Source organism: Mus caroli, unplaced genomic scaffold (assembly GCF_978045245.1).
Source record: "Mus caroli unplaced genomic scaffold, Mus_caroli_1 scaffold_8, whole genome shotgun sequence".
Taxonomy (NCBI): domain Eukaryota; kingdom Metazoa; phylum Chordata; class Mammalia; order Rodentia; family Muridae; genus Mus; species Mus caroli.
The window spans coordinates 91,050,428-91,064,819 of record NW_028227263.1 but is presented as its reverse complement, the minus strand read 5'-3'; the positions used below and the strand labels follow the sequence as shown (position 1 = coordinate 91,064,819).

General features: G+C 39.9%; 1 protein-coding gene across 4 annotated transcripts in view; it reads left to right on the top strand.

Moving 5' to 3' along the window:
• Positions 1 to 14,392, top strand: part of Herc2 (HECT and RLD domain containing E3 ubiquitin protein ligase 2) — a 172,473-nt gene that overhangs the window by 76,671 nt on the left and 81,410 nt on the right. For all 4 annotated transcript variants that reach the window (XM_029479794.2, XM_029479792.2, XM_029479793.2 and 1 more), the window contains exons 27-37: positions 1,049 to 1,263; positions 1,483 to 1,615; positions 1,722 to 1,849; positions 1,938 to 2,133; positions 3,055 to 3,188; positions 3,690 to 3,863; positions 3,938 to 4,074; positions 4,189 to 4,340; positions 5,263 to 5,454; positions 12,182 to 12,369; positions 12,956 to 13,148. In XM_029479794.2, coding sequence (XP_029335654.1) covers positions 1,049 to 1,263; positions 1,483 to 1,615; positions 1,722 to 1,849; positions 1,938 to 2,133; positions 3,055 to 3,188; positions 3,690 to 3,863; positions 3,938 to 4,074; positions 4,189 to 4,340; positions 5,263 to 5,454; positions 12,182 to 12,369; positions 12,956 to 13,148 — 1,842 coding nt within the window. The remainder of the gene's footprint in view (positions 1 to 1,048; positions 1,264 to 1,482; positions 1,616 to 1,721; positions 1,850 to 1,937; positions 2,134 to 3,054; positions 3,189 to 3,689; positions 3,864 to 3,937; positions 4,075 to 4,188; positions 4,341 to 5,262; positions 5,455 to 12,181; positions 12,370 to 12,955; positions 13,149 to 14,392) is intronic.

Here is a 14,392-nt window from a genome sequence, read left to right as displayed (position 1 = left end):
ACAACTGGAGTTGAGTGCTGAGCTCTGTAAGGGGAGCTTTTGTTATGTTATCCAAGTCTTCAGATGGTGCGGTACCTTAACAGATCCTAAGTAAATCCAAGTAGCATGACTGACAGGCCCATTTGGCTACATTATGCATGGTAAATGAGATCAGCTGATAACACAGAAAGTCTGAGTGTGATTTAAGAGTGAAGTTTAGGCTTTTGTAGAAATTGTTCTCTCTACAACTAATCAGGATCCTCTAGGTACTATATTTCTTCCATGGGCACAGCCACAGTGACCTACCTCTGAGGGCCTCCCACTGGGCACACATCTTAGAGGTCTCAATAAGAGACCTCTAGCATCACAATATTGGGGACCAAGCTCCCAATGTATGAATCCTTTGGGAACATGTTAAAGCCATCTCCAAATCAGACTGCACAGACTTGTGAAGCCTGCACTGGGTTCTAGTATCATTCATTTTAGTTCTATCCCTGTTGTCAGATAAAACACCTTGGCACAGCCTTGAGGATAAGAAAAGGCTTATTGGCTTACAATTGCAGATTACAGTCCATCATTGTGGGAAAGTCAAGGCAAGAACTTGAAATAGCTAATCACTCACACAGTTGAAAGCAGAGAGAAAATGAATACTACACAGCTCACTGTCTGCAATTTCAGTTCAGTACCCAGATCCTGAGAATGGTGTCCCTCCTGAGCCTAGGTCTTCCCAGGTCACTAGATGCAGTGAAGGCAATCTGCCACAAATGTTCAAGGATCCATCTCGTCTAGATAGTCTCTTATAGGAAGTCTCTTCTCAAGTGATTCTAATTCTGCATTTTGTCAGGATGTTGGTTTGTTCAAACTAACCATCACAACATCCTTAGGTATATTACACAATCAGAAACTTCTGGTATAGAGAATGTGAGTGTGTTAGGAACTTAAGAATGCTGCTGAATTTCATTTTTTAAATTGAGTATTCAGTTCAGGATTTTAACTTATTTTTTCTGTGTGTTTATTTCTGAAGAGTTTATTTCAGTTTCTCTGTAATGAATACTTATACATTTTCTAGAGTGGCTGCAGTCATCGATTTTCTCTGGGGGTCTGCAGACCAGCCAGATTCACTACAGCTACAATGAAGAGAAAGATGAGGACCACTGTAGCTCTCCTGGGGGCACACCCATTAGCAAGTCCCGACTGTGTTCTCACAGATGGGCCTTGGGTGATCATTCTCAGGCATTCCTGCAAGCCATTGCAGACAATAACATCCAGGACTACAATGTGAAGGTGAGCTAGATTCTTCTGACTTAGCATTCTGTATCTTCAACATAGCACAACTTTGTGTGTTATTTGGAGATTTGGTATTGAGGTCATAAATTGATTCTGCATTCATAAAAGTGAGGTATAGATCACATGTTGCAAAAAGTTGGGTAAAAGCTGTAGTGTGTTGGGGTTTGTGAAGATTTACCATGGCTCTGAGGTTATCTCTAACCCTTCTTCTTGCAGGACTTTCTGTGTCAAATTGAAAGGTACTGTAGACAGTGCCACTTGACTACACCGATCACGTTTCCTCCTGAGCATCCCGTGGAAGAGGTTGGCCGTCTTCTGTTATGCTGCCTCTTAAAACATGAAGATTTAGGTACAGACCTCAGTATTCATGTGTTTTAATTACATTGTAGACCTTTCAAATGGCATGTGGTATACATTAATTCCTACATTGCCTTTTCACAAAATGTCTTTTCCAGGTCACGTGGCATTATCTTTAGTTCATGTAGGTACACTTGGTATTGAGCAAGTAAAGCACAGAACATTGCCTAAATCTGTTGTGGATGTGTGTAGAGTTGTCTACCAAGCAAAATGCTCACTCATTAAGGTGAGTGGATTTTAATTCTTTTTCCGTGTTGTGTAGACTGTTGCCAAAATACTTATTGTTAAGTCCATTTCCCTATTTATCTTGGCAGACTCATCAAGAACAGGGCCGTTCCTACAAGGAGGTGTGTGCTCCTGTCATTGAACGCTTGAGGTTTCTCTTCAATGAATTGAGGCCTGCTGTTTGTAGTGACCTCTCTATAATGTCTAAGTTTAAGCTGTTAGGCTCATTACCACGTTGGAGGAGGATAGCTCAGAAGATCATTCGAGAAAGAAGGAAAAAGAGAGGTAATAATGGAAAAAGTTGGAATATATTGTTACAGTGTATATTTTCTAAACCTTTGGCTGAGTCTGCGACTTCAGAGGGAAGTTTTTGATACTGGCATGTATCAAAATGCCTGTGGCATTTCCATGTATTGTCATAGTATTTATGTATATTTGTGATTGAATGCAACAGTTTTGGTTATTTTAGTAAGTTGATAGGAAAAATTTATAACATTGTCCTGGTAATGAAATTATTGGTACATTTCATCTTATGATTTGATATTGCCATTTTTGTAAGAAAATGTTTTGTTGTTTTGAAGTACTGAGTAAAAGTTTCCCTCTATCTTATTTATTGTGCTGGGTACTACCTGCAGTTTTGAGGACCTTCAGTGGGTGCTCAAAACTGCAGGTAGTAAGTACCAAGTGCAGTACATTGGGCTCAGTATGAGATGATTGTAATAATAAAGCAGAATAGTTATAACTGTTGAATAGAGTGGGCTTACCTGGTTAGAGTCATTCTTCCCTCAAACTCACTTTGGAGAGGAAAGAGTTCTTACAACACTCAGATCACACTCTCTCACGGAGGAAAGTCAGGACAGGAACTCCAAGTGGAATCTGGAGAGAGGAACTGAAGCAGAAGCAATGGAAGAGTGCTGATTACTGGCTTGCTTCGCATGACTTGCTCAGCTCATTTTTTGTAGATCCCAGGACCACCTTCCCAGGGATAGTATGGTCTGGGATCTCCCACATCAATCATGTATTAAAAGAATGTCCCAGTGGTTGTCCATAGGCCAGTCTTGGGAGGCATCTTCTCAGTTGTGGTTCCCTCTTTTTAGATATACTCTACCTTTGGTCAAGCTAACAGAAACCCCAGCTTATCCATTCTTGCACATTAAAGTATTTAATTAAAAGTTACATAAATGATTTTTATGTTTTTAATTATAGTTCCTAAGAAACCAGAATCTATTGATAGTGAAGAAAAGATTGGAAACGAAGAGAGTGATTTAGAAGAAGCTTGTGTTTTGCCTCATAGTCCTATAAATGTAGACAAAAGACCTATTTCCATGAAGTCTCCCAAGGTGAAGTATGTTCTGTGATTCTTAGATTGCATTATAGAAATACTACACACAAATGAATCTCTGGTACCATGCTGCTGTACTAAACACCTGCAGGGTAGTGAGTGTGGTGTGTTGCTATTTTAAGTGTGATCCCAGCCTGCTTAATAAACTTGGCTGACAGTGTTCTGGCTAGTTACACTGCTGGAAAACTATTTCCTTTTGTTTTTGGCTCAGTATTGATTTCTTTTTCTTTTCTTTTTTTAATCATTCATTCATTTTCCTATTTGCTTGAGAAACTATTGGTTCCTGATGCTATTAATATTTTTAAAAGTAATATCTGTTACTTAATCAATGTAAAATATTGGCAACACAGAATGCTTTCCAAGCTTGTGTTACAGTGTTTTGGGTTCTGATCCTAGCATACAAACAACAGAACTATTGGTAGCTTGTTTATATTCAAAGAACTATTATAGTACACATTAATAGGTTAAACTAATTGTTTATATTGTTCTTTTTTGTTAGGATAAATGGCAACCATTGTTGAATACAGTTACAGGGGTTCATAAATATAAATGGTTAAAGCAAAATGTACAGGGTCTTTACCCACAGTCTGCACTCCTCAATACAATTGTTGAATTTGCCCTTAAAGAAGAGCCAGTAGATGTGGAAAAAATGCGGAAGTGCCTACTAAAACAGGTAAGACTTTCTGTGGCACGACCCTTTGCATTGAGTCAGATAGAGCACTGACTGTAAATATTGTTATTTTGCAGTTGGAGAGAGCAGAGGTTCGTCTGGAAGGGATAGATACAATTCTGAAACTGGCAGCCAAAAGTTTTTTACTTCCTTCTGTGCAGTATGCTATGTTTTGTGGATGGCAAAGACTTATTCCTGAAGGAATTGATATAGGGTAAAGCTTTATAATTTTTTTCTCAATATGGGAATCTTGACAACACACTAATGTTCTTTTGAAGTTAAAAGTCTGGCAATGTCCCAAGCCAAATTCTGTTTCTTTGTTTGAAAGGGAACCACTTACAGACTGTTTGAGGGATGTGGATTTGATCCCACCATTTAATCGGATGCTGCTGGAAGTGACTTTTGGCAAGCTGTATGCTTGGGCAGTTCAGAATATTCGATCTGTTCTGATGGATGCAAGTGCCAAGTTTAAAGAGCTGGGTGAGCTTAACAAAAAGTGATAATTAAAAGGCGTTATTTTAAAACTGGTGTTATGGTAATGTCTGTGATTGCAGCAGTGCCATATTCTATATGTTGTGTAAATTTACAAAAAGGTTACTTTTTGCTTTAGAAACCTGTTCATCAGATCAATAATCTTAGGTGCTTTTAGCCTTTTTTTTTTTTTTTTTTTTTTTTTCTTTTAAAGATTGAGAATAGGACTTCGAAATTTTGTCAAAATGAATTATCTCAAAATATTCTGAAAACTACATTGTTAGGAGTATTATACCATATTCTTTAGGGTGTCAGTGTTGTAAACTAATACTTTTCTTCTAGATAAGTATTCTAGATTTGAGTATCTACAGAGAAATAATAAGACTTGTTGTTTGGTAGTAAAGTGAAAGATGGCCAAAGATTTTTAGAAAACATGATACTGTTTTTAAACTTTAGGGTGCTATTGTATAATATGGAGTGCCACACTTTGGGGTGCTCACCCCCAAACTTTTAAATTGGTATTTGTTTGCATTTTGTTTCCTTTTGAGTTTTTGGATCTTACTAAGAGTCAGGGTCTTACTATGTAGTCTTTGCCAACCTGGAACTCAATGTTTAGATCAGCTTGGCCTTCAGCTCACACAGACATCTACCTACAGAGTGCTGGTAAAAATTGTACTAGATTTATTACTGAGCTAACCTAATTTACCCCCTTTATACTGTATATTGAAGACAGAGATAGCAGTGTGTGGAATGTAGATAATGGGAATATCACAAAATAAAATAGATCTGCCCTAACCACACTATGTGGAAACTCAATTTTTTAAAAAAAGATACAGAAATGAACAAGTAATTAATAACCAAACTCCATTGTGTATTGATTGTGTGTATTGTACCAGAAGTAAGGAATTCAAAGAATGTCAATGCTTGTTAGGTATCCAGCCTGTTCCCCTACAAACCATTACCAATGAGAACCCGGCGGGACCAAGTCTGGGTACCATCCCACAAGCTCGATTTCTTCTGGTGATGCTCAGCATGCTCACCCTGCAGCATGGTGCAAACAACCTTGACCTCCTGCTCAACTCAGGCACGCTGGCGCTCACGCAGACAGCCCTAAGGCTGATCGGTAGGTAGTAAAGTATGCATAACATAAAAGCAAGCCTTTTAAATGTGTTGAGTTTGTAACTGAACAATATTAGGGACATTTTTTTTCTTTATTTATTTTCTTTCTTTATTTTATTTTCTTTATTTATTTTCTCTTTGATCTTGTTGCTTTGTTTTTTAAGACAGGATTTCACCACGCATGCTTAGCTTAGAGCTCACTAGGGAGCCTAGGCTGACCTTGAAGTTAAAGAGATCCACCTGCCTTTGCCTCCAGAGTGTTGGGTTTAAAGGTGTGGGCCACCACGCCCATCAGGGACATTCATGTTTTGAGCAGCTATTACTGCTGTCTTGTTTCAGAAATTTTTCATAAACACAAATTAAATCTATGTCCATTTGTCAGTCACTATTGTTGTCATGTTCCAGAAAACCAAAAATCAGCTTTCTGCTTCAACGGATTTACATTTTTGAGTATTTCATGTAAGTGCAGTCTTGCAATTTGTAGGCTTTTATATTTGAGTTTTAGTACACGTCAGTACTTCATTCTTTTTATAACTGAAAATGTTATTATTTGCCTATTTGACATTTATACACTGGTGGATAGATGGATTGTCTTACTATTTACTTTACTGAGTAGTTTTGCTAGGAATGTTTGTATATAAATTCTTGAATACCTATTTTTAGTTCTTTTGTTTATAAAAGGAGTAGAATACTGAGGTCATGTGGTAGTGTTACAGGTGGATACTGCATTTTGGAGGCCACCTACTGGTGTTTCCAGGTTGTTTTGTATTGGAACAGGAATCAGAGTAAACCTACAGATGAGAGAAACCAGGTTATTAAGGAAGAATGTATTTCTGAGCTATAGTGAGCACTAGTGAGCCATAGTATTTGAGGAGTGTAAGACTATGAATGGCATGTGTATCGCACAGATTGGTTAGTCTTATAGTGTGCAATGTTTGTGTGCATGATCTGGTACAGATAGCCTTAGGGAGAGATTTCTAGTTTTTCTGCTAACTGGCTTCTTTCATATACTGTTTTTTTTGTTTTTGTTTTCTTTTTTTTTTTTCGTTTTTCGAGACAGGGTTTCTCTGTGTAGCCCTGGCTGTCCTGGCACTCACTTTGTAGACCAGGCTGGCCTCGAACTCAGAAATCCGCCTGCCTCTGCCTCCCGAGTGCTGGGATTAAAGGCGTGCGCCACCACGCCCGGCATTTGTTTTTGTTTTCTTAAAGACACTCTATGTAGCTCTGCTTGGCCTGAAAGTCTATGCTCACAGAGAATCCCTGCCTCTGCCTCTAGAGTGTAGGCAGTAGGCCTGCTATATAGAAACATTAATGTCTTACTTCTGCTTCACTCCTTCCCAGGAATATGGGTGCTCCATTTTGAGTGATTAGTGCAGCAGACTCTGCCACTGAGTTGCACACTGGCTTCCCACATGCAAGTCTCAGCACTCTGGACCTTTGACAGTTTTATTACTGTGGCTTGGGGATTAAGGCCATCTCAGTGAATATGAAGTGTTCTCCAGTATTTTTGGTTTGCCTTCTAACTTAATGACAAATGACTTTAGGATCTGTTTACATCTTTGCCCATTTTTTTTTAAAATGAGTTACAATCTTTGTCTTTTTGTTACTGGGATATACTAGTTAAAAGAATTACATAAATGAAGCAAACATTTAAAAGAAGAGTTACCAATTCTTAAGCTCTTCACAAAATATGTTGGGTGATAGACCCTTGCACATCTGTAGACCTTTAACAGATGTTCTGTGATTTAAGGATAACTTTTCTGTCTTGTGAATTGTATTTTTCTTTGATGCACAAAAGTTGTAACTTCTGCTGGTCCGTCTAGTTTCCTCTCCTTTTGTTGTCTGTGCTTCTGTCCTTGTCACGAAGCCAGTGCCAAGACTAAGGTGGTGAAAGTTACCTATTACTGCTTCTGTAGGCTTTATTGTTTCAGCTCCTATATGTAGGTCTTTTGTACAGTTTTACAAATTTTACTTATTTTACATCTTGAGTGCAGTTTCCCCTCCCTCCTCTCCTCATTTCAGCCCTTCTCTCTCCTCCATCCTCTCCTCATTTCTCTTCAGAAAAGGACTGGCCTTAATGGATATTAACCATCTATGGCATATCAAGTTGCAGTAGAGTAGGCATCTCCTCTCATATTTAGTCTACCCAGTAGGGAGAAGGACCCCAGAGGCAGGCAGTGGAGTTAGAGATAGCTGCTTCTCCCATTGTTAGGAGCCCCACAAGAAGATTAAGCTGCACAGCTGTAACATATGTGTGGGGTGGGACTGGGTCAGTCCCATGTAGGCTTCCTGGTTGGCTGTTCAGTCTCTGTGAGCCACTGTGGGCTCAGGTTTGTAGATTCTGTAGGTTTTCTTGTGGTGTCCTTGATGCCTCTGGATCCTGCAGTCCTTCCCCCACATCTTCTGCAGGACTCTTCAAGTTCTACCTAATGATTGGCTATGGGTCTCTGCATCTGTTTCCATCAGTTTCTGGGTGAAGCCTCTTGAATGACAATTGGGTCAGATGACAATCTATGAATATAGCAGAATATCATTCATTGGCTTTTTAAACTTCATATGTGTTTGGTATATCATGAGTCTCTGGGCTATCCAGCCTCTGGCTCCTCGCCCTCTGGGTAGTGTCAGAGGTGTACTCCTTCTATGGAATGTGTCTCAAGCTAGACCAATCATTGATTATTCACATCCATAGTTTCTGTACCACCTTAACCCCAGCACATCTTGGAGGCAGGACAGGTTGTAGGTTGATGGTTTTGTAGCTGGATTGGTGTCCCAATCCCTCCATTGGAGTCTTCCCTGGTTATAGGAAATGGCCAGTTTAGGCTCCATATTCCCCATTTCTAGGAGTCTCAGGTAGAGTCACCCTCATTGATCCCTACTGTGTTTCTACTGAGTTTCTACTGTGCTAGGTTTCTAGCTCATCCCAGATATTCCTCCTCTCCCCATTCCTGTTATTTTTCCCAGTATTCTCTCCCTTCATCCTCTCCACACCTGATCCCTCCTGTTCCCATCTCCATCCCATACCCCTGTCCAATCTCTTCTCCCACCCACCTGAGTTGTCCATTCTGTTTCCCTGTACCAGTGAGATTCATGTGTAGTCCCCCCAACCCCTCTTGGGCCCTCCTTGTTACTTAGCATGGTTATCCTTTACTTTATGCTTAATATCCACTTAGACGTGAGTATATGCCATGCTTTTCTTTCTGGTTCTGGGTTACCTCACTCACAATGATCTTTATAGTTCCATCCATTTGCCTGCAAATTTCATGGTAACGTTGTTTTTAACAGCTGAGTAATAATCCATTGTGTAAAGGTACTATATTTTCTTTATCCATTCTTCAGTTGAGGGACATCTAGGTTGTTTCCAGTTTCTGGCTATTACAAATAAACATAGTTGAGCAAGTGTTTCTGTGGTATGATGATCCCAGGAGTGGTATAGCCAGGTCTTGAAATGGAACTATTGCCAATTTTCTGAGAAACTGCCATATTGATTTCTGAAGTGGCTGAATCAAGTTTGCTCTTCCACCAGCAATGGAGGAGTGTTTCCCTTGCTCCACATGCTCACCAGCATGAGCTGTCACTTGTGGTTTTGATCTTAGCCTTTCTGACAGGTATAAGATAGAGTCCAAAGTAGTTTTGATTTATATTTCCCTGATGGCTCACTTGGTAGACCAGGCTGCCCTAGATCCCCCTGTGCTGGGATTAAAGGCACGTGCCACCACCACCTGGTTTTCTCTTCTCTCTTTTTTTTTTTCTCTCCCCTTTTTTGATCCCTTTTCACCTCTGATTTTATTTATTTGCCTCTCTTTCCATCTTTAAATTAATTTGACTAAAAGATTATTAAGCTTACTGATTCTTGCCAAGAACTAATTCATTTCATTGATTATTTGTATTTTTTCGTTGTTGTTGGTGGTAGTGGTATTTGTCTGTTCATATTTTTTTGGTTTCAGCCCTGAGTTTATTATTTCTTGCCATCTACTTTTTAGTGTTATTTTTTCATTTTGTTCAAGAGCTTTAAAGTATGCCATTAAGTTACTACTTAAAAAAATATTTTTTAACATTTATTTTATGTAGTAACGTAGTGTGTCTCATATATTTGGGTTTCATTTTTCATTCAATTCTAAGACTTTTTAAATTTCTTTCTTCATTTCTACCTTTATTCATTTTTATTCAATAGTGAGTTGTTCAGTTTCTTTGAAATTTGTACATTTTTGTTGTTGTTGTTATTGTTGTTGTTAATCCTTGGTGGCCAGATAGGATGCAGGCTGTTATTTTAAACCTTATAACTGTTGGAACTTGCTTTGAGTCCAAGTATATAGACAGTTTTTGAGAAAGTCACATGAGGTGCAGAGAAGAATGTATATTCTTCTGTGTTTGGGTAATATGTTCTGTAAGTATCTGCTAGGCCCTTTTATTTATGACAGCATTTTTCCTTTTAGTTTTTGTTTGGATGATCTGCCTGTTTGCCAGAGTCTAGTTTTGAAGTTACCCATTATCATTGTGTGAGGATCAATGTGTATTTTGGCTGTTTCTTTTATGAACTTGGGTGCCCTTGTATTTGGCACATAAATGTTTCGAATTGAATTATTCTCTTGGTAGATTTTTCCTTTGACAGGTATGTAGTGTTCTCTATCTCTTCTTACTAGTTTTGGCTTGATGTTTATTTTATTGGATATTAAATACTTATACTGGCTTGTTTCCTGGGTCGATTTGTTTAGACTATCTTTTTACATTCTTGTTCCCTGAAATAGTGCCAGTCCTTGATATTAAGGTGTATTTTTTGAAAGCAGCAGTAGGATGGATCTTGTTTTTTTATTTGACTTGCTGATCTATGGTTTTTATTGGAGAATTGAGACCACTGATGTGAGAGTAATCAGTGAGCAGTTTGATTCCTGTTCTGTGGGGGCTTTTCCTCTCTTGATTTGTGTGTCTGAAATCATTTACTCCTTCTGTTTGCTTGGATGTGATTAACCTCTCAGACTGAAGTTTTGCTTCTAGTGCCTGCTTAAATTTTAGTTTTATCATGAAGTTTTTTCTTAAGTCTATTGTGACTGAAAGTTTTGCAGGGTGTAGTAGTTTGGGCTGGCATCAGTAGTTTTTCATAGAGTTTGTAGATCATCCATCTAGGCCCTTGTAGTTTTTAGAGTCTCCATGGAGAACTCTTAACATTCAGGTGTTATTCTATTCTGTTGGGTCTGCTTTTATATTTTACTTGGTTTTTTCTCTTGTACCTTTCAATTTATATTTTTGTACATGTATGTTTTGGTTATTGTGTGTCCAGGGGAATTTCTTTTATGGTTCATTCTATTTGGTGTTGTGTTTGCTTCTTGTACCTTAATAGGAGCCTCCTTTTTTAGGTTAGGGGAAATTTCTTCTATGCTTTTGTTGCAAATGTTTTCTAAACTTTTGATCTGAGTTTCTTCTCTTCTATTCCTTTTAGTCATAGATTTGGTTATTCCACAATGTCTAAAATTTCCTAGATATGTGTGTCTGGATTTTTTTTAGATTTAACTTTTGGGGGTAGGGTGGGGCTGAGGTAACCATTTCTTCTATCTTGTCTGTACTGCCTGAGATTCTCTCTTCTATATCTTTTACTCTGTTAGTGAAGCTTATCTCTGAGGGGTTTTTTTTACTTCTTAAATTTTTTTTTTATTCTCCAGTTTAACATCTGTTTGGGTTTTCTTGAGTTCCTGCAGGGTTTGGCCACTGGGCTCTGAGGTAGAACCTGTTCTTGGGTATTTGGGACAGATAGGAAGGAATGGGGATGAGTTAGAAGGGGAAGGCCTAGTGGACCCACAGGGAGGAGGAAAGCTGGGTGTGTCCTGAGGTTTAACAAAGTCCCAGAGAGTACAGTTAGAAAGGGAGGCCAGTCTCGAAAAACCAAAAAAAAAAAAAACCAAAAAAAAAAAAAAAGGGGAGGCCAGGCCCCGTCACATGATCTGCTACAAGGCTGGGGATGAGACTGGGGAACTTGTAATGGAGGAACTGAAGGAGAGTTAAGATTACCTACCAGATTCCTAGGCTGTGGTGGCCAGTGGGTTCTTAGGTAGAGAGTGCCTTTGCATATTGGAGGCTGACACAAAGGGGTGAGGTGAGGGAGAATCTAGAGTCCCTCTAGATTCTGCTGGTCCAACTAGAATCTAGAGCCCCCAAGGAACGGAGGCACAGTGGGGAGGAAAGATCTTTGCAGATGGTTAGCTATAGGCCTGGCCTGGATGAGGCTCTAGTATGAGTTTTTAAATTTAGTGCTAACCAGTTCTTCCTGATCTTTGTGTCTGTCCTTCCTCCCTTCCCTCCCTAGCCCTCTCTCTGTCTCTCTCTGTCTCTGTCTCTGTCTCTGTCTGTCTCTCTCTCTCTGTGTATTTGTGTTTGAGACAGGATCCTTCTGTGTAGACCAATCTACTTTGAACTTGCAGTTCTCTTGAGCTGCCACATCTGCTGATGTGTCTATTAAAAACAGGACATTGGAGGTCAGAAAGATGGCTCTGCAGATAAAAAGAACACTTAACCACTGTTGTGAAGATCTGAGTTCATTTAGTTTTCAGCACCCATATTTGGTGGCTTACAACTGCCTGTAATTCCAGCTCTAGGACATCTGAGGCTGTCTTTTAGACTCATGTTACCACTGTGCCCCCATGTACAAGCCCACATTTAGACATATAGTTTACACATAAGTAGAGACACAATTTTAAAAAAATAATAAAAATAGTCTTAGCTGTTGTTTGATGTTCTGACAGGTCCTACTTGTGACAGTGTTGAGGACGACATGAATGCTTCTTCCCGGGGAGCCTCTGCTACAGTGTTGGAAGAAACAAGGAAGGAAACTGCTCCTGTTCAGCTCCCTGTTTCAGGGCCAGAACTGGCTGCTATGATGAAGATTGGGACCAGGGTCATGAGAGGGGTGGATTGGAAGTGGGGTGACCAGGTATTCAGAGATTTCATTAACATCTTAGCACATCTTATGTATCAGTGGAAGATAGAGTAGGTGGCTGCCTGATTCAGGTCTTTAAGATTGATAGGTGACTTAGCTGCTGATTTCTGAACAATAAAATACAGGCAAAAGACTTTGTCCTTCCCTTGATGTCATGGGGATTTCCTTGGCTACACTGCTAAGCATGAGTTGTCTGAGTCCAAGTAATAGCATGCTATCAACAGCTTTTTTTCCTTTGGAATGGTTGATAGAGTATTGCTGTGGGGCCTACGTTCACAGTCTAAAGAAGTAGTCAGGTCACTGGGGAGACCACTTGCATTGCTAGAACACTCATTAATACCTTTGTTCAGAGTACCCTAGTCGAGAGAGTTCATTCCATGTCTCTGTTCTTTGATAAAGGAACATGAGCATGTGATTTTGTGGCATTTAAAGGTAATATGATCTGTACATTTTTTTCAGATATGTTTGAGTCAGGAGGAGGCTGATGGAAAAATCTGTGTACAGAATTTAAACAGGATCTATGGTGTGTCCAGAATAGGACACACACTCTCTTACCTGGTTTGTATTTTTACTCTTTCAGGATGGGCCTCCCCCAGGTCTAGGCCGGGTAATTGGTGAGCTGGGAGAGGATGGCTGGATCAGGGTCCAGTGGGACACAGGCAGCACTAACTCATACAGGATGGGAAAAGAAGGAAAATATGACCTCAAGCTGGTGGAGCTGCCTGTGTCATCACAGCCCTCTGCAGAGGATTCAGACACAGAGGATGACTCCGGTGGGTGACTCACAAAGTCTTGTAGTTCAAGATAGCTGGGCAAATTGTTCATGTGTTAGATGACCATCATTTCCCCCTGGAAAGTTAGTCAGTGGTCAGGATTCATCTGAAGACTACTCTGGCTGCACTCAAACAAAGATCCTGGTATAGCTGGGCCCAGACAAGTTGTTGTATCTTAACCTTTACTTCCTGATGCCCTTGTCGAGTAGGATGGAAGAGAGGGCGTGCAACATGCACACTCACACTCATGCTCATCTACATGTCTATAACTTAACAGGACAGCTTATGGGAGTCAGTTCTCCTTTCATCAACCATGTCTCAGGGGATTTAACTTAGGTTTTGTCAGGCTTGGTGGCATTGATCTCTACCTGATAATCCTTAAAAAACCAAAACCTATTTACTGATTGATTGATTGATTGATTGAAAGTTGAAATACAGACATTCCACAGCATACCTGTGGAGATTAGAAGACAACTGTGGGAGTCACTTCTCTCTTTTCACCATGTAGATTCGGGGGAACAAATTGAAGTGGTAGCAAGTACCTATACCTACTAAGCCAGGTTACTGGCCTTAGCCTTACTTTTGATTGGTTTGTGTGGTTGCCCAAAGCCTGATAGTATGTGGCATGGTGGATTCAGTGTTATGTTGTATTGTTCTGGACCCTTTGCTTTTTTGTCCATCAGCGTCAAGTTGCAATGTATGGCCCCACCTGCTTCCTTTAAGCACCTTCATATTCTTTGATTTAGAATACTTCAACCTATCTAGCAACACAAAGAATTTGGAAGTGGATCCAAGCTATAGAGTGTGCCTCTGCACCAAATGTGTGAAGCCCCCTTTTCAGCTATATCTGGCGTATTCCTAATTGTAGAATTAGAGCCAGGGAAGAGATGGATATGTGACAGTTGTGGCCTGCTTGTCCCACAGATAGACTGGCTGCCTATGCAAGTGGTCTATCAGTTGCCTTCACTCAGATTGTAGCTCCTGGACATTTGATAAGTTGTCTTTTTTTTTTTTCCCGAGACAGGGTTTCTCTGTATAGCCCTGGCTGTCCTGAAACTCACTTTGTAGACCAGGCTGGCCTTGAACTCAGAAATCCGCCTGCCTCTGGCTCCCAAGTGTTGGAATTAAAGGCGTGTGCCACCACCGCCCAGCATAAGTTGTCTTTCTAAAGAAGGGAGACCTTGCAATCATTTCTTTACTTCTGAGTTATATAATAAGGTTGCTTAAACAGAATGTTACTCTAA